Source organism: Mustela erminea, chromosome 18 (assembly GCF_009829155.1).
Source record: "Mustela erminea isolate mMusErm1 chromosome 18, mMusErm1.Pri, whole genome shotgun sequence".
NCBI lineage: Eukaryota > Metazoa > Chordata > Mammalia > Carnivora > Mustelidae > Mustela > Mustela erminea.
The window spans coordinates 22,832,219-22,855,498 of record NC_045631.1 but is presented as its reverse complement, the minus strand read 5'-3'; the positions used below and the strand labels follow the sequence as shown (position 1 = coordinate 22,855,498).

The following is a 23,280-nucleotide window of genomic DNA, read 5'->3' as shown; positions in this document are numbered from 1 at the left end:
CATTTAAAGGGAGAAGTTTCTTCCTAAGCAGAAAAAGTGCCTTGCTGGCACTTGTGAACTGTGGATAGTCCTGAGTCAGGGAATTGGGTGATTCAGGGGATCTAGGGATGCTACCTTGAGCTTAGTCCAAATGCTTGGGGACATTGGGGGAGGGTGGTGTGAGGGGTCAGAGTGAAGTTCCAGGTAATGGGCTCAGTAGGAGAGTTCATTTCCAGACCCTTATCTGCTAATGTTGTAAAAACATTTAAAAAGGAAAAATAATAATAATAATAATAATAAATAATAAAGGAAGAAAAGGCACAGGGAGAGCCATTACAGAGTCTGGAATCAAGGATGAGGGTCTCTTGATTGAAATTTTTCTATTTGGGTATTTTCCCCAAATGTCAGTAACAAGTAGCCCCCCATTTGGGTTCAAATATCGTATCATCCACATCCCTGCCCAACATCCCAAAAGAGTCTGGGGCTAATCAGAGGCTTCACAGGATCTGGCCAGAGATGTGAAGTGCCTCCCCTTAAGATTCCAGGAACCATTGAGCAAGCAAAATTAAGAACTACAGAAATCTAGAGACTTGTAAAACATAAAAGATGCAGAGAGGAAAGCCCAGTCTCACTGCCTGGGCTCTCAGGACTAGGGAAATGAACAAAAACAGGTAAAGGACATTTGGTGATACACAGTGGGATGTGGCATGGGAAGGCCAGGCAGGAAGGGAATGCCAGATGGAGTCAGAATCTCAGAACCAGGCTCTTTTGTGCTTTGGCATTGAGATGCCTCTCGGAAGAATCGAACAACCGTGCTTTCTGAGGATTCATTTCTCTACAAACCCTACCCATGGGCCGGGTGTTGTGCCGATTTCTGGAGACATGAAGACTTGTGGTTCACCTTAAAGGGAAGAGAGGCGCAACCAAAGTCATGACTGTGGAGTGTGTGCAGTAGCACCACAGAGACATGCACCAGGGCTGGGAGAGTAAAGAGGAGCAAGAGAGCAACCAGCTGGGCTGGGGACTCCCAGCCATCCAGAGCCTGGAGAGCAGAGAGCAGAATTGTCGTTTCACAGACAATTTCCTATGAATCCTGCAATTGTCCCTTTCTGGGTCCATATGGCCTGGAGCTCGTATAGACAGATGTCATGGAGCAGAGAACTTCCGGCTACCAGTGTCCTACCTGCCCAACTTCCTGTAGACATATCCTAAGAGAGGCAGAGGGCTGCCCTCTAGTTCACTGACTGAAACAAATAGGAAATATTGGAAGATAGTAAAAGCATTTCTTTGTCCTTGGCATTCTTCGTAGCTTTGGGAAGCCGTCTTTGTCATGTGGCTAGGTAGAATTAAGTCAAAGGTCATGATATATGAAGACAGTCCTACAACTCCAGCTATAAAGCATACCAGACACTCCCTTTGGGGGACCATGGCAACTGAGTGGGACCAATGCAAGTAGATAGATACTGGGTCAAACTAACACAGCCCCATGAGTTGGGTTCATTTGAATGGGACAACTGAGAGGGACACTACAGAAGGAGTCCAATGGCAGGTTCTTAAAATATGAGCCAACTGCACATGCAATTAGGAAAGACCCAGGATCTGGGTTTTTCGTTCAAAGGGACTGAGTGGAATACAACTTCAAGACTGCGGTGTCTTAGGAAATCTCGGAAATAGGAACAGGGCTCTATCTTTGAATTAGAGAAGTTCAAGATGATGTATAACATTCCCAAAGGCAGAGCAGGCCCAGGGGAGGAGTGTAGCAAGAAGTAGGTGGGAGGCAGAGGCAGCCCAAAGCACCGGCTGAGAAGCAGAACAAGGCTCCTGTCACCTGTTCCATCCCTTTAAACCATTCCACCTTCAAGTACAAACAGAGAAGAGATCTAGTCGAAAGACTGGTAGGGAATTCTGGCTGTACATGATGGCGGTGTCCATTGTGCCTATAGATCAATACTTTCACCAGAATCCAGTGTTTTATTCCTCCCCACATCATCCAGAAATAGCAAAACATGTTGACCACTAACTATTTATAGATCATACTTACCAAGAGGGAGGGGACATTTTAATATCTAATCAGGCTGAATTTCTTGTGCAGAACTAAGTCTGTGGGTGGTTGGTTATTTTGTAAAAGTGGAGGTTAAGCTGTTATTTCAAAGGGGTGCCAGATATAATAGCTGTAGTGAGAGATAGGTTAGAGGTCCAGGGCTAGTGGGCGCCTCTGCTCCTTCTATTTTATGGCTCTATCATCCGGTAGGGTATTATCAGGATAGTCAGAGCCAGATGACTTCCACCATATCCACATTCCCACCCAAGGAGAGTGGGAAGGAAGAAGCAGATGACACATTAACCTTTTTAAAGGTAGTAACCAAACTGTACACCTCTCTTCCATTCATATCCTATTGGCTAGAATTTAGTCCCATGGCTACATGAAGATGTAAGAGAAGCTAGAAATGAGTCTTGGGCCATTAATCCCACCCAACACCTGGTAGGTTCTACTACCAGAAGGAAGAGAAGGCTGATCCTAGAAAGTGATTAGCAATATCTACCACTGTGATTCCCAGCTGTAATACCCAGCTGTCCCCTTTGCTAGGAAGCCCTTTCTGACTCCCAAATCCTGGTCCTTCTTCTGGGCTCCCATAACAGTGATTAATACTGTTAAAAGGCTTCCCTAAATGCACTACAATACTCTGTTTCTCTGTCTCTCTTCCACTAAAGTGTGAGCTTCAAAGGCACAAAATACATATTGTTCATCTATGTGTTCTCAATGCCTTACACAGTGGCCCATGTACACGTTCAACTAGGTTTTGTTAAATGAATGGGTAGATAGGCGAATCAATACATTCTTCACCTGAGGAGTGAATGGAGCTAGAGTATAAGTGGTTCAATCAGGAATCTGAAGGTTTCCTTATGTGATTTATGAAAGTCACCCTCTATTGTATAATCCTATGTATGTGTGTATTCAGTTAAGCTAATGACCATTTGATATGGATGGGATAGGTAAGAGGCAAGATGACTGGGACATGTGAGATGTATATATATATCACATGTATATACATATATATATATGTGATATAGATTTATACATTTATATATATCATACATAGCATACCCTCCTGGTGTGTTTAACAATAGATTCTAGAGTATGAGTGAATGTTTGGAAAACCTGGGCCTCAGTCAACTCTCAAAAGTGTGGTGCTATGTACAGTTTCCCCACTGTTTGCCAACAAGTGCCCTTTTTCATGACTCTGTTAATGCCCTTGATCATGCCATACAGAATCTGTCTGGATTCTTTTTCTCTGCATTGCGTAAAGGGGTGGGTCATAGCAGGCAGAATTTGGGCAGCACCAAGAAGCAACACCTGGGGAATATCAAAGTGTAGGAAGACTGGATGTGAGCACACAAAAGTTTCCCTGATCAGGGAATTCTGAGAGGGGTTATTTATACTGCTGAGGTTGTGCCTGGAGGATAGAATTGGCAGAGGGTAGAAAGGAGCAGTAAGACAACAGTCCGTAACTCCCCATCCCCACTCCCCCTGGGACCTGGGCAAAACCAGCATGTCAGCAGCTCCACAAGATTTCACAGTGTGGATCTAAACCTGGAGGAGTTTTACATGTTCTGTTCATTCCCAAGGAATCTAATCCTACAGAGGACTTCCTTGGGCTATCAAACTTGCATCTGGGACTATTCTGGAAAAGCAAGAGTTGAAGGGCAGGTGGAAGTGGGCTGGTTACGTTCTAATATAGTGCTATGGAGAAGTGTTACAGAACCCAGAGTGGCAGGCTTGGAGGAGGAGACAGATGATTTAAGGATGCAACCAGCAATTATCATTTGGGCAAAGGAGATGGAATTGACAAAAGCCGATAAAGCTCTAGGAGATGAAATTGGCTGGATGGTTGATAGTTCCCAATGGGAAGAGTCATTGGCTCTGCTTCTGGATACCATAGAGTTATAGAATCTTCGAGTTCTGAGAAGTCTGATGTCTGTCAGACGTAATCAAGGCTCTGTCACTTCTGATTCTGGGACCTTAGACAAATTTCTTAACTTCTGTGTACTTCTGTTTCTTCATCTGTAAAATGGAGTCAATTAACTGTATACCCTTCACTGGGTCACTTAAGGGTTTAAAACAGTCACAGCATATGAAGCTGATGTCTAGCATGTATTTTCCTTACGTGCTGGAGACTCTTAAAGGATCTGCAATGTTGAAAAAGAAGGGAATCAACTTGGTTGATGAGACCCCAATACAGTGTCTTTGACCATGGGTCTTCTCCATTTGTTTGGTTGATAGAACCATCTAGTCTAACACTTAGCTTTGCAACTGAGAAGAAAACTGGCCCAGAACAAAATAATTGACTTATGTAACTGAAGAATCCATAAGTGGTTCTGGCTTCACTTGTGGTTTTTCCCAGAGATTCACATGGTCATCATGGAGCCAGCCCTGATTTTCTCCATTTTAGCCTCCTTTGCATGCCAACGTTCCCCTTGGAATGACCCTCACTGAGGAAGCTGAAGGTCTGCACCAAACCCAACCTTGTAGCTCCAGAGCACACCACCCAAGAGGGCAAGGACGCCTCTTCCACCAGTTCCTGGATGGGAGAACAGTGGATTTCTTGTCCCCTCATGGGTGCCTTGTGTATTATTTGTCCAAGTTGTGTCACGTGCCTAGGGACAGGACATGCCAATTGGCTCAAGTCAATCTGAGCTCACCCCTAATGTTGACAGGGGAGGTCAATACAGGAGCTAATGCTTGAGGGAAGGGGTTCCCCCAGAGCAAACCTGGACATTGTGGACTGAATGAACTGGGACATAGATGTGTCAAAGGCAAGCAAAACAACAAAACTATGGAAGCCATTAGCTGGGTTCTCAACTGTAGAAATCTGAGTAAGACTCTGTATATACTGAAAAAAACTGGGATTTTTTTTTTTAATCATTTCCCAGTCCCAAGAAGATTTTGGGTCATGAAAACTGTAACCACAAACCAAGGACTAAATGAACTTGATGCCTCCTAATATCCCTACCACGCTAATAAAGACTAACAAAGAGACGGTCACTTCCCAGCTATTGGGCCACACTGGGGTGAGAGCCCACAGGCACGTGTTCCTTCTGCAGGCTGGAAGGAGCAAAAGGAGAGCCTAGACAGAGCTAGACAACGGCAGGCCAGCTGCTGCCCCTGAGACCAGCAGGGACAGTGACCTCACCCTCATGGGTACAGCCAGACCCACACGACTTTCCTCCCCTGGGCTGATGAAGAGAGGCTCTGGCCCTTGCAGAACAGCTTATTATGTAGAAATATGGATTCACCACCACTCACTTCCTGCAAGGAGGGATATTGCTTGGAGCCAATCTCCTTTTATCTCTCTGCCTGGGTGCTTTCAGCTTCTCCCCCCCGGCTCTAGCAATGAGCCTGTCGGTATGCCGAATTCCTTACATTTCCCTTCAGAAAATAAAACTAAGACAGAGGAAGGAAACCTATTTAGCTCTAATGATGTGCGCAGTTCCATTTTTTCTGTTTGGATCTATTGCTGTTTAATGAGCTAAATATCCACTGGATGAATTAGATATCCTGATCCTGTGTGCGTCTCCCAGGAGGCAGCCTGTCCGTGGCAGGTTGTGCTTCAGACGTAGCACACGGGAACCACACAGGCTGCCCCAACACAAACATGCCAGATACAGAACCAGAGCACGGGCGATGGGGACGTGGTTAAGTTGCAGGCGGTGAGTCACTCACAGCTGACCCCGAAGCCAGCCTAGCAGACAAGAGATAGGAAAGGCAAAATCGTGTCTTGATCAAAATGCTTGAATAAGGGATGCCTGGGTGGCTCAGTGGGTTAAGCCACTGCCTTTGGCTCGGGTCATGATCCCAGGGTCCTGGGATCGAGTCCCACATTGGGGTCCTTGCTCAGGAGGGAGCCTGCTTCTCTCTCTGCCTCTGCCTGCTGCTCTGCCTGCTTGTGCTCTCTCTCTCACAAATAAATAAATAAAATCTTTTTAAAAAAATGCTTGAATAATTTTAGGACCCCTGGGTCAGAAAAAAAAAAAGAAAGAAAGAAAGAAAGAAAGAAAGAAAGAAAGAAAGAAAGAAAGAAAGAAAGAAAGAAAGAAAGAAACTGATGAACAAGCTTGTAATGAGGTTTCTAGAATGGACAGGTTGTTTCAATTGTCTAACCAGAAGACGCCTTTTGTAGCTCTCCATTGACAACGTGGAAGCTGACCAATGATGAGACCATTGGTCTTGCTAGAAAGCTCTGTCAGACGGGACTCTTGATCTGTTCTCCAGAATTATTCTAGTTCCTTGTTTTTATTAGAAAAGGAAATATCTAAAGTTGTTTTGTTCTTGGTCTTCTTCACCAAAGGAGCCACTTGGAATGAATCCATTGCAGATGGGAAGGGGCCACAGAAGTAATATTCGATCCCTTCATTAACTGATAAGGATTTCTCCAGGCTCAGATAGGGAAAGTCGTGTGGCCGGTTGGTAGTTGACCCATGGCCTAGAATACTAATGCTCATTCTAAATGCTTTACCGCTATTAATCTGTCCGAGTCTGTCACCAAGCTCACTTTGAGGAGAAGTCTGGGGCTCTTGGAGTGTTAACTAACACCCCCAAAGTCACGTAGCCAGGAATTGATAGAGATGGGATCCAAACCAAGGGGACCTCAGAGCCCATGGGGGCTTTGACTTTTCAATAAAACCCAATTCTTCTGGCTCCCAGGTTAGACATGTGAAGAAGCTCCAAAAATCAAAATGAAAAAGTATCTTTCCCTGTGGATCCTGAAGGAATCTTCTTGGGCCGACAAAATAAAACAAATGCCACGAAGCCTCCCAGCCCTTGTGCTGCCTCTCGCCAGCTCAGCTTCCAAAGACCCCTCAGACTACATCCACTTGGGCTTTACTTGAAAGCTCTTCCCAAGAACTCCCCCCTCCTACCGTCCCACCTGCTTTTGTTTCCCAGCCATACCCAGAGTGCAGAGACCCCTTTGTATCGGTCAGGTCATTCTTTCCATCTGGAAGCCCCTTTACTCCATCCCCTACCGTCGATCTCCTGCTTTGCCCTCAACCCAGTCACACTCAGGACACCCACTCCTCTCCACCAGGGCACTTTGCCCTCTACCACCTTCTCATAACTCTTTCCTTCATTATAATTGGTCCATTGGAAGGGCACACTCAGTGGATGGGGGTAGGGTCTTTGACGCTAGTCGTACTTGAGTCTGAGATCTAACCATGCTGCCTAGAAGCTGTGTGGCATCAGGTAAATTGCAAACTCTCTGAGCTGCCTTTTCTTCACCCACCTACTTATTTCAAGCAGTTCTTATGAGAATTAAATGAGATGATTCATGCAGAGCACTTAGCCAGTGTCAGTCGTATCTACTGCAGCCATCACAGTTTTGGAGGCGCTGCCTTCATTATCACCATCATCGTCATCGCCGACACCATCATCATCATTGGCATATTATTAATAATCCCACTACTGAGTGTAAGCTCCTGGAGGTCTTGCTGATCTTTATGCACGGCCTTTAGTAAGTGCTTAATAAATGGATGTAGAATTGAATTGCTGAAGCGGCTGTTCAATTTACAATGGATTGTTTTGGCTCTGGTGATAAATTGTTTTCAAATCATTTGCCTAATGGCTTGCCACTCAGTTGGGTTTTGAGCTCCATAGGGTTTGCTGTTTCTCCCTACAGAGCACACACTCCGTAAATATCGGGATATGTAAAAGTACTTAATGGAGGCTTAACTCACGAGCTTCCCAAAGGATGCTCAAGTTTTGTACCCACTAGTTTATTTTTAAAGGCTGTGGCCTGGGGTGCCTGCGTGGCTCAGTCGTTAAGCATCTGCCTTTGACTCAGGTCATGATCCCAGGGTCCTGGGATCAAGCCCCACATTGGGCTCCCTGCTCAGCGGGAAGCCTTCTTCTCCCTCTCCCACTCCCTCTGCTTGTGTTCCCTCTCTCACTGTGTTTTTCTCTCTCTCTGTCAAACAAATAATTAAATAAATAAAATAAAGGCTGGGAGCTAAATTTGCAAGGGAAAAGGAAGTAGCATTTATTGGACACTTGAAGATGACTACTATTTTTTGTACAGTGACTTCACATACTTTACATACTTCTGTGTACCAACCTCGCCATCAGTTTGTTTGGTGGACACTCATTTCCCCCACATCACAGTTAAGTAAATGAAAGCTGAAAGTGATTCATGAACGTGCCCGGGAGTAACAGCTGCTGTGCTGTCCCCCTGGAACTCAGGGGGAAACAGTCCCTTTCTGACTTCAGTAGAACGTGTCTGGCTCTCAGCTAAAATTTTGAGGTCCTTCACTACATTTAGTACTCCGTTCAAAACTGAGAGTGGGTGACTGTCATCCCCATTCTACAGATGAGGAAATCCAGGCTTGCCTGTATGGGTGACAGAGCAGGGCTTTGCTAAGAGGGTGGTTCTAACCCAGCCCCTCGATTCCTTTCTTTCTGATTCTCCAGGGCCTGCCGCCAGAACCTTGGTGTCTGGAAGGATGCTCAGTTCAGTTCTCTTTCGATCTGCACACACAACCCCCAAGCCATCCGTACTCTAGCAAGCATTCCCTGCAAGCACCTGGCAGACACCCCGCCCACCACGCAGTTAAGAGAGAAGGTATCATCCCAGATAGACGCATCTCCACACAGTAAAAACCTGGTGGAGAAAAGAAATGCCATCAGAAAGATGTATTGGTAGTCACTACCCAGTGGCTGGTGCAGCCTTGAATTCTCACTGAAGGATGAGCTCCGAGGGTTGTCATTATGAGCAGACTTTGCAAGCTGGGAATAGATGGAAGGGGGTGGGGAGTGTGCATCATGGACATTAGCAGCATCCCAGGGGCTGCAAGGGAGTGGGTAGATGGAGTTAAGTGGTCTTGGGGACCCGGCCTGTTTTATAGGCCCCAGGAAGACAATATAGTGGGGAGGGAACAGAACGGTAATGAAAGCCAGAGACCCTGAGGTAGGAAGTGCCGCCAACCTCAGCAAAGCCTGGGAAATCGGTCTGCAAAATGAAAGAGGTAGAGAGGAGCACCAGAAATAACCTTGAAGGTAACAGATGAGGCAGAGGAGAAAAATCAATTCAAGGAAAACATATTAAGCGCAGAAAAACTAAATGAGAGCTGGGGATTGAGGAAGTCGGGATGGAGAGAGCAGGAGGGACCGGGAGCCTGGGGGCTGGGTTCCTCCTGCAAGCCAACCGCTAACAAGCTCTGTGACCCTGGGCAGGGTGCCTCACCTCTCTGAGCCGTTGCAGGCTCTTCTTGAAAATGATGCAGTTTGACAAGGTAGCCAGCAAAGCCCCCTGCGATTCTGACAGCCTGTGATCAAGGACTGCACAAAGCTAGCAGGCTTTCAGGGAGACAGTCCTGAGCAACTAGATGAAAGCGAGCACATTTAGTGAGTCCTCCAGATATTTTTACATACCTGGGTGCTTGTGAGATGTAAATGAAACCACATGGGCTTGAGTTTCATTGTTCCTTCGTCTTCTGGGGGGTCCTGAAATTGATGAGGAAGGAAGCTCGTGGCATAAGTTAGCAAGCATCAAAGAGGCTACTTGGAAAGGATGCTGAGAATACATTTAAATGTTAGCATCACCAGAAATATGGTAATTATGTGAGAGGACGGAGGTGTTAACTAAACTTGCGGTTGTAATCATTTTGCAGTATATATGTGTATCAAATCATCTCCATTGGGTAGCTTCAACTTACTACCCTGTAAGTTGCCTGTCAATAACATACCCTGTATGTTGCCTGTCAATAACATCTCAGTAAAGCTAGAAAAAGAAAAAAAGGAAAGGAGGCCCAATGCTCACCCTGGATGACACATTCTTTACCTACAAATCCTAGCTATCGAGAAAACCACCTAGGAACTACAAGCAAAGCAATCAAGGAAGTAAAAGTAGCAGAAGGGAATTTGGATGCATCAGGTGCCTACAAGGGGTTTGGCATCTTTTATACGTCCCTCAAGTGTCATCCTGTCCCCACTAGTGCTCTACCTAGTTATAGGGGTGTCTATAACTTTATAGACCACATGGCGGTGTCTGAGTCAAGCCCTTGTGGTAGTGGGCTCTCTCTAGGCTACCCTTCAGTTCTGCTCTGGGCCACTGTTTAAAACACTGCTGGTCACCGCACAGAACCAGCACCGTGGACGGTGAGCATGAGGCCAGCCACCCTTACCCTTCCTGTCCCTTTATTTCCCAAACACCACCATGGAAGGCTGGCTGGTTGTGTCAGGCATTGCAGAGGTTGGAGACAACTAAAAGAAATGTCACCACTAGAGGAGAGGAAGTTGTAAGCCTGGGTATTCTGGCATAGTTTCAAACAAAGGCTTGAATGCCAATGTCCATAGCAGATTTGTAATAGCCAACCATTGGAAACAGCCCAAATGTCCATCAACATGGACAAACAAACTGTGGTATGAGCACAGAGGGAAAGAAATGAATGAGCTGTTACTGCATGCAACACTATAGCAAGGCCGCCAAATAATCACACCAAGTGAAAAGAGTCAGGCCAAAAGAAAGTACGTGCTGTATGATTACATTTATATACATGCGTGGAAAATGCAAATGAATCTCTCGTGACAGAATGCAGATCAGTGGTTACCTAGGTATGGTGCTGCGGGTGGAGGTGAATCACAAGGGAGCACAAGTCAACTGTGGGGGACGACGGATACTATCTTAACTGTGATGACAGTGTCCCAGGTGTTACTTGACATGTGGATGTCAAGGTGTATCAGACTGCACATTTTAAATAAATTCATTGTTTTATAGATGTGTTGTATCTCAGTAAAGCTTTAAAAAAAAAAAAAAAGAAAAAACTGTACATATCCTAGGACTGTCATCATAGACGGAGGGAAAAAATACAAAATTTAAAAACCCTCATGGGGAGTTGGACGTGCCCTCACGGGCACACACTTTGCCCTTTTTCCCTGAGAGCACGTCCTGTTTTGCATACCCCGTGTGGCTCCCCAGCCCTTTTCTGGAAATCCTCCCCTACCCATACGCAGTTTCTGGCCCTGGATTGTGACACCCTCCCTCAGAGAAATCTGTGGTACAGGGACATTTCCCAAAACAGGAGATATTGTAGAAAAATAAGACCATAGACTCAGAATGGAAAATCAGCGTGTGTGTGTGTGTGTGTGTGTGTGTGTGTGTGTGTGTGTGTGGAAAACTGCTTTGCAAGAAGGAAGGAAAGGGTTCTCCTCAATGAGGGGCTGTAAACCACATATACCCACTACCTCTGAAGTCACAGGCCTTCTTTTACACATGAGTATAATGCAAAGTCCTCCCCACCCCCATGCACTCATCCACACACTTGAGAACCAGGGAAAAGGAGGAAGGCTGTGAGATATTCAGCAGGAAAGGAAAGTCAAAGCCCGTAAGTGTGAGTTAGCAACAATCTGTGAGCCTGTTTGAAAAGCATGCTAACAACATGCTTCTGAAAGGGGTCACGGTACTTACGCAGTGAGACATTAAGGCCCTGAGATTTTATGAGACTTTACCTTCCTTGTGCTAAATACTGATATGTAGTGTTGTCTAATTTGGAGGGCCTTCATTAATAAAGAGCCTGATGGTGTTCACAAAATAGCTTGGTATTTTTTATCTTTGATACCTGGTCCTGCAAACCTGAACCCCTTACAAGTGTACCACACACATGAACCTCCTGGTTCTTCTTTCCTGGCTAAAAGCCATTGCAAACACATGTGGATGCATACACACACACGCGAACACACACAAACACATACACACACACACAAACACACACCTCCCAACAAAGAAAACATCAATTCTCAGAGACAGATAACCTATGAAACCTAACTCCACCATCAAGCTTTTCATTTCTTTGTATTTTGAGCAGGTCATATTATGGGGGAAGAGAGGCAGCATAAGTGTGTGTGAACTCCCCACCAAGCTACCAGAGTGTGATGGGAACAAGAGCGATACCATCTTTTTTTTTTTAAGATATTATTTATTTATTTGACAGAGAGAGAGACAGAGAGATCACAAGTAGGCAGAGAGTGAGGCAGAGGGAGAAGGAGAAGTAGGCTCCCTGCGGAGCAGAGAGCCCGATGCGGGGCTCGATCCCAGGATCCTGAGATCATGACCTGAGGCTTAACCCACTGAGCCTTAGGCGTCCCAAGAGTGAGACCTTATTTAAACCTCGCGGCAGTCCTCTGAGATAGATACTAATGTGCCCATTTCATAGATCAGGAAACAGAGGCCCAAAGAAACCAAGAACATGCCCACGATTTACAACCCGGGAGGGGGCCAGAAGTCCAGTCCAGATCTGCAGGATGGCCCAAGTTAGGTTCCTTCTCCTAGTCCTCAATATGTCTAAGCAAGCAGGTGGTAAAAAATACTAATGTGCAAATAGGTTGGTGGTCATGTGTGTTTATTTGTTTATTTATTTTGCTTTGGGTCTACATGCCACTCAAACTTGGTTTTCCAGGTTTTGGTTTCACAGCAGAGTCAAATCTGCTCACTACAAGAGGTGCAGTAATGCTCCTGTGTATTCATTCATGTAACAAATGTGTGTTAAGCAGCTCCTATGTAGATGATGTTGAATGATGTTGATGGTTCTGAGGAACAGCTGTAACTAATACCATCAACGTCCCCGCCTTTGCAGACTCCCTATAGGGGACAGTGGCAGCCCACCAATGTGCCTACGGATTACTCTGTGATGAGAATTATGAGAAATGTGAAGAAGGGAGAAGAGAGAGTAGTGTGGGGGTACAGAACAGAGGACTTCACCTGGGCTGAGTGGCATGAAAGAAGTCAGGGATGGCAACAAACAAGCCATTGAGGATAAACCACTGGGCATTTTAAGCAAGAAGCAGATACAATTGGATATGTTTCAAAGTGAAAACTGTAGCTACTCTGAATAAAAATGGATTAAAGAGAGGGCAAGAAGGACGTAATTGGAAGACGATTGCAATAGTCCAAGAATGAAATGTTGGGGACTCGGATCCAGGGATGGCAGCAGGAATGGAGAGGAGTGAAGGGATTTGATTACTTTTAAGACAGAATTAACAGGATCAGGGGGTTGGTTTTATGGAGGGGGGGAGGGATGGATCTCAAACAAATCCCAAGCAAGACCAACAATGTTTATAGGGGTGCTGAGAACTGAGAGATGGAGTCGTAGAAAGGAGCCAGTTCTAGGGGTGGGGGGCAGGACAGGGGCCGGGGTTCAAACTTTCCAGTTGATGGCAAAAATTTACCAGTTGGTAAATCCTGAGGAAGGGTGTTTGAGAGTTTATTGTATGACTGGAAATTTTTTTGCTAGTTTAACAGTTTTCCAGAATAGAAAAAAATATTGATTTGGGGACATGTTAATTTTGGGAATCCTAGGATAAGATAGATGAGATAACATGTCAGGATAGCAGTTGGATATATGAGTATGGAGTTTTGCTCAGAAGTCATAAGAAGAAAAAGACATAACATTTAGGAATCTATTATATGCATTTATATATGTAATATAATTTATATATAATGTATATGTGTGTATATATATATATATATATATATATATGCCTATTTATATATCTAGTGTCTTCAGAATAGTTATTTAGCTGCTTGCCACCATTTATTAAAGCAGCCCCTTACTTTGGATGGTTCAGCTATTTTTAAGCTTCAGCTTATCCAGAAAATGCAGCAGTAGAGTTATTTTGTGAATCCCTTTATGTAGCTTTGGAACCCAGGTATGAAATTCCTGATCCAAAGAGTAAGAAGGTCTTTGATACTCTATATATGGGAAACTTTCCATTAGAATCAGCAACTCTCATTTTTTTTCCACACGAAAAAAGTGGTTTCCAATTACCTAGAACATAATTCATGTGGACCAATATACTTTCCTGGGAAGGTGATGGAGGGAGTTGTTTTGAAAACTCAGCTGTGTCCAGGTAACTCCAACAGGGTTGTTGAACAGGAATGGGGTCTTGGGAGGCATCTATGCCAGGAGTGTGCTGCTCAGAGGACAAGAAGCAAACAAATGATAGGATGGTGGCATCAGGAAGCTTCCTGGGAGCCTCAAAAGCTGCAGATGATGACTGTTTTAGAGTAGGTCTTGGCTCCTAGCCAGCAAGAATGTCTAAAGCTGGCTGGAAGGAGGAAGACAGTTGGTTCTAGGGAGATCAGGAGAAGCTGAGCCCACCACTTGAGGGCACCATCAGGCTCTTCCTCATCTGGACACACTATGATTTGGACACAGATGCTCCCTGGCAAGGAGATAGTTCAGTTGTGTTGGTTGTGTCATCCTTAGCCTGGGGCGGGAAGGGCCAGGCAGGAGGGACAAGAAAAACAGTGATGACCGGTTTATAAAATGCTTTCCTAGTTGCCATTGCATTTAACCCACCAACACACCCAGCAACTGGGGTGTTCGGAAGTGGGGATGCCTGAGAGGCAGAACTAAGAACAGACCCAGCCCCCACTCCCCTCAATATACCTTACCGAGGCTAGGTTCAAAGGTTGCCTTCTAGGGGCGCCTGGATGGCTCAGTCCTTAAGTGTCTGCCTTAAGCCCAAGTCATGATCCCGTAGTCCTGCGATCCAGCCCCGTGTCATGCTCCCTGCTCAGCAGGAAGCTGGCTTCTCCCTCTCACACTCCCTCTGCCTGTGTTCCCTCTCTCCCTCTCCCTCTCTGTCAAATAAATATATAAAATCTTTAAAACAAAACAAAAACAAGAAACAAAGCTTGCCTTCTAGAGGACTCATTCATTCAGCAACCACTGCATCACTTTCTAGTCCATTTGGGGTAGGTGTCAGGTACTGGGATGAAGAGACATGGTCCCTACCTGTGTCCATGTCTTATAACTACTGTTACAAATTCCCAGAAACTTGATGGCTGAAAACTGGACATTTCTTAGCTCCCAGTCATGAAGGCCAGACATCTGAAAGCAGTTTCAGTGGGTGGAAATCAAGGTGTTGGCAGAGCCACACTCTCTCCAGAGGCTCTAGGGGAGAATCCATTCCTTGCCTCTTCCAGCTTCTGGTAGCTGCCAGCATTCCTTGGCTTGTAGCCACATCACTCCAATATCTGCCTCTATCCTCACACTGCCCTTTCCTCTGTGTGTCCTGGTTGTCTCATAGAAGGATGCTTATCGATAGGCATTTGGGATGCACAGGGATAATCCAGGATCATCTCCTCTTCTCAAAATCCTTAATTTACTCACATCTGCAAAAAAAGCTTTACCATATAAGGGAACCCTGACAGGTTCCAGGGATTAAGACCTGATATCTTTGGGGCCACCATTCAGCCCACTACACTGCCCTCAAGCATTCACAGTCTGATGGGGGAAACAATGGCACATATAAGAGATTATAACATAATAGATGATGTATGGTAATGCAGGTGCATTATGGATAGAAGAGGGTCTCAGGACGGCTTCCCAGCAACATTTGAGCTGAGACATGAAAGATGAGTAGAAATGAGTCAGGCAGATGACTGGAGTGGGGCATTTGGGAGGGTGAGGTATCGAATCAGACCTTCTCTGGGTGAGTGAATGACATGCAGGGAGTTCTGTTTCCAGAACATTAATGTGTTTGATTATCATCTAATTATGAATTATTTGATAGAAGAACTAGGGAAAATAGTACTTTAGAACAAAAATAAAATGACTTCTGTCTTCTGAAAGAGAAAAGTGGGGATGATCACAGGAGGGAAAGGGAATTCAATGCACACAGACAGTTATGGTAGGGTGTCTTCTGCTCCAAGGCATCTTCCTTTGGAAAGCCTCGGAGGGCCTCTGCTCCGGGGCATCTTCCTCTCCATATATTTCAAAGTGGTCCCTACATGACTCCTTCAGCACTGCCCATCTGCACGGTTGTCAGGCAGCTATAATGAGTGCATGTCAGCAAAGGTGAAAATGGAAAAGTAGGGAATCCTCACCCAGCAGCACCACATAGGAGACATCTAGCCAGATATGTACTCTCTCGTCTAGGCAGGTCCCCCATGGCTCAAACCCTGGTCCATTTCCCTCTATGTTAAGCTAGGCTGGGAAGAGCCACCTTCACCCACTCCCAGAGAGCCTCCTGCCACCAGAACCAGCTCTCAGGAGCCAGGTTCCCGCTGTCTTTTCCTTGGTCCCCGTGTGGTGCCCTCAACTCCCCCAAGTCCACAGTAACAGTAGAAGTAAAATGTACATCCCCACATCTATTCCAGAAAGGGGAAGTAAAAAAAGAACCCAGCTGTAAATACTCTTCTAGCTGTCTCCTAGCCCATCATGCCTGCATCCTTCTGGCCAGTGGCTCAAATTCCCCATCCTTAGTCTCATGGCTCCTAGAGCAAATGCTTGATGGACAGAGCAGGAAGGGGTGGGACTGATCTCATCCTGCCTTGCTCCAGGATGGGGCACAGGGCCACCACCTCCAGAGTTCTTCGTTTCCAGAGTGGCCCCTGCTCTTTCTCTGGAGCACTTTTTCTCTTTTCTAGAAGATTCCTTCCTTCATGGAACTACTGCTTCTCCAGCTCCATCTTTTTTTTTAAAATTTATTTTTTATTCATTTTCAGCAGAACAGTATTCATTATTTTTGCACCACACCCAGTGCTCCATGCAATCGTCCCCTCTCTAATACCCACCACCTGGTACCCCAACCTCCCACCCCCTGCCCCTTCAAAACCCTCAGGTTGTTTTTCAGAGTCCATAGTCTCTCATGGTTCACCTCCCCTTCCAATTTCCCCCAACTCCCTTCTCCTCTCTAACTCCCCATGTCCTCCATGCTATTTGTTATGCTCCACAAATAAGTGAAACCATATGACAACTGACTCTCTCTGCTTGACTGATTTCACTCAGCATAATCTCTTCCAGTCCCGTCCATGTTGCTACAAAAGTTGGGTATTCATCCTTTCTGATGGAGGCAGAATACTCCATAGTGTATATGGACCACATCTTCCTTATCCATTCATCCGTTGAAGGGCATCTTGGTTCTTTCCATAGTTTGGCGACCGTGGCCATGGCTGCTATAAACATTGGGGTATAGGTGACCCTTCTTTTCACTATATCTGTGTCTTTGGGGTAAATACCCAGTAGTGCAATTGCAGGGTCATAGGGAAGTTCTATTTTTAATTTCTTGAGGAATCTCCACACTGTTCTCCAAAGAGGCTGCACCAACTTGCATTCCCACCAACAGTGTAAGAGTGTTCCCCTTTCTCCACATCCCCCCCAACACATGTTGTTTCCTGTCTTGCTAATTTTGGCCATTCTAACTGGTGTAAGGTGATATCTCAATGTGGTTTTAATCTGAATCTCCCTGAGGGCTAGTGATGATGAACATTTTTTTATGTGTCTGATAGCCATTTGTATGTCTTCATTGGAGAAGTGTCTGTTCATATCTTCTGCCCATTTTTTGATATGATTGTCTTTTGTGTGTGTTGAGTTTGAGGAGTTTTTTATAGATCCTGGATATCCACCTTTTTCTGTACTGTCATTTGCAAATATCTTCTCCCATTCCGTGGGTTGCCTCTTTGTTTTGTTGACTGTTTCCTTTGCTGTGCAGAAGCTTTTGATTTTGATGAAGTCCCAAAAGTTCATCTTCGCTTTTGTTTCCTTTGCCTTTGGAGACATATCTTGAAAGAAGTTGCTGTGGGTGAAATCGAAGAGATTACTGCCTATGTTCTCCTCTAGGATTCTGATGGATTCCTGTCTCACATTGAGGTCTTTTATCAATTTTGAGTTTATCTTTGTGTATGGTGTAAGAGAATGGTTGAGTTTTATTCTTCTACATATAGCTGTCCAGTTTTCCCAGCACCATTTATTGAAGAGACTGTCTTTTTTCCACTGTATATTTTTTCCTGTTTTGTCGAAGATTATTTGCCCATAGAGTTGAGGGTCCATATCTGGGCACTCTACTCTGTTCCACTGGTCTATGTGTCTGTTTTTATGCCAGTACCATGCTGTCTTGGTGATCACAGCTTTGTAGTAATGCTTGAAATCAGGTAACGTGATGCCCCGAGTTTTATTTTTGTTTTTCAACATTTCCTTTCCAGCTCCATCTTTTTTTTTTAAATAAATGTCTATTTTAATGTTTTTCACAATAGAATAAATGCTTCTCTTGATGACTGCAGATACGTAAGGCTGTTTGGTAGTATCCAGAAACACCACAGGAATGGTTGTTTTCCTGATTGGTGTGTAGTCTTCAGTAATTATAAGGAATTAATTGTCTCGAACTGCTGTCAAACCAGCAGGACTGCATTTATACATCCATCATTTTCAGGATTGTTGGTAACCTGGGCATATTTTCCCCAAATAACTTTGCCTCCTTGTGTCACAAGGCCCAACTCGCTCACGTTCACCTCAATTACAGTACCATTGGTAATAACACCCAAAGTTGTATATAGTGGGGATGAAGGATGTCTTTTTACACAAACAACTGGCAGGCAAAAGGTGGCTTTCAATTCAGGATGTGTTACATGGGCCTTTTTGAAACGTAAGCCCATTGGCCTAATGAATCTTTCATATTTAGGTGGTTTTCGAGTAAAGCCATCTCCAACAAAGCAGACTTTAGTGACCATTCTTTTCCATGCTTTCTTCTTTCTCTTTCCTGTTCGAATAACTTTTAATACTTCTGTTTCTCCCTGGGCTCGAACTTTGGGTAAAGGAACTTCCCATTTTCCCGCTTTCTCTTTTCGTTTTTGTTTAATCATATTAGAAAGTACTTTAGCTCGAGACTGTCCCTCCCTGTCCAGTAGATATGCAGGTACTGCTCCTTGTGGAGTCTTTTCATCATTCTTTTGTTTGGTGTTTCTCTTTTCATGTATCTTGACAGTCTTTTTCATCTGTATTTTCTCAGCATGGCGCTGTTTATGGTAGAGCTTAGCTTTCAGACCAATCATCTTTTTTGCCTTCTTTGAACGTTCATGAGCCTCTCCACCTTCTTTCTTTCTCTTTTTCTCATGGTAATCCAAACGATAGCCATAGCGCTTCTGGTATAACTCAATATATTCATTTTGTGGCATGGTGACGGCTGCAGAGCTGTGGGGTGCAGCTGTCGGGGTGCAAAGAAGATCTGTTTTCGGATCTCCCAGACCCATGAGCTAACTCCACGCAAGCCACGACGGGAAAGACTCCAGCTCCATCTTTAATCACAGGAGCTGCGTGCCTTTTCAATGTGGACCCTAACCACAGGTGACTGGCCCAGCAACGGTCACCTGACCAGAACTGGGCCAATCAGAGTCCTTCAAAGGAGGTCTGGCTCCAGGAAAAGAACTGAGTCTCTTCAGGTGGCCAGAGCAGAGGACGTGTTACGTCAGCAGCTGCAAGCAGGCACAGCCTGATTAGTGAAAAAATATCATTTGGCAGTGAACAACAAAAATAAAGTAGACATAAAGAGAAGTAGGAGGCAAGGGTCAGAGGAAGGAAGAGGTCTGGTTTCTTCATGGTAATCCAACTCCCGATGCTGGTTTATCTTTGGCGGGCATCTCAGCCCTTGAGTTCTACAAAATGCTCCAGTCATCCCTTCAGGAACTGTCTCCCCACCTCTTTTGCCCTCTTGAAGTTGCCCAGAGACAGTTTCTGCTTTCAACCAAAAGGGAACTAGCTCATCATGCCCGGTGTTGACAGGTCCCGCTCTGAACAATCCTGGCTTGCCCACTCACAGCCCCTTCCAATGCTTTCCTCTCCCTAATGAACCTCACTCTTCTCTCTGTTCCCGATACCTAGTCCCTCTCATTAGGAGAACTGACTGCTTATGCCTGTCTCAGGCTATTTATGTCCAGTCTCCTGATATCTCCATTTCCAGTAGTACATTGACAAATAGTTATACCAATAAGCACACCCTTCTTTGACAGTCCCCCTTGACTTCTCTTGGTTAATGACATCTCTAGGCAGGTCACCTAGGACACATCCGACACCAGGGACAGACTCTGATTCTGTTTTTCTTCAGATGCACTTAGTCTTCACCTCTCTGGCCCCATCAGACTCTCAGAAGTTCTCCCTTGCCATGTGATTGTAGGCAATTACATGCAATCAACACTCCCTTGGATCCTATACATTCACACGCCAGGACCTGAACTCACAGGGCAGGCAGAAAGTGAGCAGGGATCACAGCTCATTCTGTAGTAATTCACCCGCAGACACTAAGGTGGAGAAGAAAATGTGGCCTTTATCTCCTGAACCTGGAGACTGGCAACCTCCCCCACTAAGAAGGTCTGCCAGATTACAAATGACTTCAGCATTGCAGGCGGGAATCCACACTGAGAATTCTAATCTTTCTCTCTAATTTGGCCAAGTGCCTAAAGGAGTCATTTTCTTGCCGTAGCCACAGAGACTGGGAATTCCAGGCTCTGAGTTATAACTCAGGGTTACAATTATTAATAAACTCTCACCTAAAATTCAGTTTCATGTCAACCACGGAAATTACCCTTGCTGGTGTAATAGGGTTTACCATGTTCAGGCTCTTGAAGGGAAAAGAAATAATTCATGAGATTAAGCTTCAAATGTTTGTCCTCTTTGGCAGGCTTGTCCTTGGGAAGGAAAGTGGTCTTCAAACCATTCCTTTGCTGCTGACCAGCATGCTTATGACACAAGGGGGGTTGTTTTCTTAGAGTTCTCTTGTCCCATCTTTCTCTTTTCTGTAATAGAAATGGTCTCCTGCTCCCTCTGCAAATCAAGGAAAGTGCTTAAGAAAATGCTATATCACACACTTTGCATGAAAAGTACAAAGTACATAATGCAGTATTCAGTCCACAAGAAGAATAGATCCAAACAGGGGATTTAGAAGGTCAACATGAGTGTTCTGTAAACATCAAAATAAGCAGTATATGTATGGTGCCACCTGGTTTGCAGCATACTTTCTCATATGGTTGTTGGTTTGAACAACAACCCCAAGTGATAGTGGATTTGTGCCCAGAGACAGCCAGTGCTTCCCCAGGTGTCACTGCTGATGCGGAGCATAGCCCAGACTTCACCTCCCATCTTCTGATTGTATATGTGATGCTCTATCCACATGATCATGTCTCAAGGAAGTTATCTACTACAGTTTTAATTTAAAATAGGAGCGGCAGGCTTTTCTTCCAAGGGCCAGGTAATAAATATGTTACACCTGCAGGCCATGCTGTCTCTCACAATTACCCAATACTGGGCACATGGTACAAAAGGAGCCATAGACAATATGGAGACAATGGGTGTGGCCAAGTACCAATAAAACTTTATTGACAAAAGTGGATGGCAAGCCAGATTTGGCCTGCATGCTTTAATCTGCCCACCCCCTGGTTTAAAAGTATCAAGACCAAATCTTTTTGTGAAAATTAGAGCTAAGGTTGAAGTTAGCAACTCCCGCTCCCCTCACTGATGCTGACATGAAGGCCATTTCCATTTCCCAGTAGCACAAAATTCCCTGCCACCCTAGCTTTCTTGTGGCATAGTCATCACATTCCCAACCTACCCTAACCCCTACCCACCCCCAGAAGAATGGAGCTTCAAACCAGGGAGGACCCTGGGAGAAACACTAATGGAAACAGTGGCTGTTAGGTTGAGCCTTAAGGGTACAAAAAGTAGGCTTTTAAGGTTTTTGAATTCCATATTTTCCAGTAGGCCATGAATTCAGTTCTTGCCTATACCTCTGTGTCCCTGCCTCATTCACTCCTCATTCTTTCCATCACCTCCTGGTCTCTCTCCACCTCTCAGTCTCTCCAGCGCTCTAACTCACACTTTCCATGGCATCATTTCTAGCTCTGACTTAAAAAAAAAAAAAAGGGCTCATATTCTGGCTTCCAAATGCCCAATAGCACCTTCAAAACAAGGAGAAGCTTAGCTGACAGGTCACACGTCCAACCTTTTAAAAGACTAAAGGAACTTCCAGCTGTAAAGGAGTGCAGACATGAACAAATCCTCTTTGCAAAAAAAAAAAAAAAAAAAAAAAAAAAAAAAAAAGCTATAAAACTAGACAAAATTGTCAAAAAAAACCCAAAAACAAAACCAAAAAACCAACCATTTCAAATCTTGCGATTGGCCAAAGGCAAACAACACATTTGAAAACTCTGGAATTTAGGTAGAAACAGAAGGAGTGTGAGGCATTCTTGCTGGCCATGAAAACCAGCAGCTTCACTGCCAGAGGAGGCTGACTTGATGGAGAGTGGAAGGCAGAGCCTGTGCCAGCTGCAAATGTGGAAACTGCAGCTCTCCTAACCTCAGGTTGAGATCCCAGGTAAGGTAAACCACAGACCCAAGAACTAGCCAAAAGTTTAACAGGGAGACCCTGGAAATGATAGATGAGAGACTAAGCTCTCTATACATCCATGCCTGACCTGGCTGTTCAAACATCAGGGACCTGTGAATGTCTGGTGGGAAGTAAAAACCATGGCAAAGCTGAAAATTGCATGACCTTTAAATGCACTCCCCAGCCCACACAGAGATCCACCCGCAGGAGGTGGGTAGCCCTGTTGTCTAGATGTGTTTGAGCACAAACTCCACCCAATCATTGGATAACCACTAAGCTAGGTGGGGGGAAAAAAAAAAGACTCAAGGATGACAAGCTAAAATATAAAAATAAGAAATTTTTAAGAAACTAAGCAGAAACATAAACAGCTGGACAGCACATGGCAAAAAAATTGTGCAGATTAAGTCTAGGCAAATGGGCACAGATTACAAAAACTGAATCAAAAAGGAATGCAAAATGTGACTAGGGCACTAACAAGTGAAGGAATTGAATTAATAATTAAAAATCTTTTATACACATAAAAAGCTCAGCCCCAGATGGCTTCACTGTTGCATTCTATCACATTTTTAAAGAGGAAATAATACCGATCCTCCATAAACTCATTCAGGGGGACACTTCCCAGCTCGTTAGATAACTCCGGTATCACTCTACCACCAAAGACAGACAAAGGAACCACAAACAAGACCTACAGATCAATATTCTTTATAAACATAAATGCAAAATGTCTTAAATATTAACAAATTGAATTGGTCAATATATTAAAAAGATTATGCATCCTGAGGAAGTGGGATTTGTCCCAGAGATGCAAGATTAGCTGAAAATGTGAAAATTGATTCACGTGATATGCCATATCAAAAGGATAAAGAACAAAACCCACATAATTACAATAGGTGCAGAAAAAGCATTTGACAAAATCTAATATCCATTCATGCTAAGAATTTTTTCAACAAAATAAAAATATAGGGAACTTCCTCACTGGATAAAAGATACCTATGGAGGAAATGAAATTAGATGGGATCAGGAGGGAGACAAACCATAAGAGACTCTTAATCTCACAAAACAAACTGAGGGTTGCCAGGGGGAGAGAGGTAGGGAGAAGGTCGTGGGGTTATGGACATTGGGGAAGGTATGTGCTATGGTGAGCGCTGTGAAGTGTG

At 44.6% G+C, this 23,280-nt stretch overlaps 2 protein-coding genes across 2 annotated transcripts in view; one reads left to right on the top strand and one right to left on the bottom strand.

The window, feature by feature from the left end:
- Positions 1 to 23,280, top strand: part of ASIC2 (acid sensing ion channel subunit 2) — a 962,947-nt gene that overhangs the window by 551,559 nt on the left and 388,108 nt on the right. The gene's annotated exons all lie outside the window — the stretch shown is intronic.
- On the bottom strand, positions 17,973 to 18,938 carry LOC116577877 (ribosome biogenesis protein NSA2 homolog). The gene has a single exon (XM_032321664.1). The coding sequence runs from the start codon at positions 18,921 to 18,923 to the stop codon at positions 18,141 to 18,143; it is 783 nt and encodes a 260-aa protein (XP_032177555.1). The 5' UTR covers positions 18,924 to 18,938; the 3' UTR covers positions 17,973 to 18,140.

Excerpts from the sequence above, each read along its gene's own strand:
- LOC116577877 (XM_032321664.1), bottom strand. The coding sequence starts at position 18,923 with ATGCCACAAAATGAATATATTGAGTTATACCAGAAGCGCTATGGCTAT.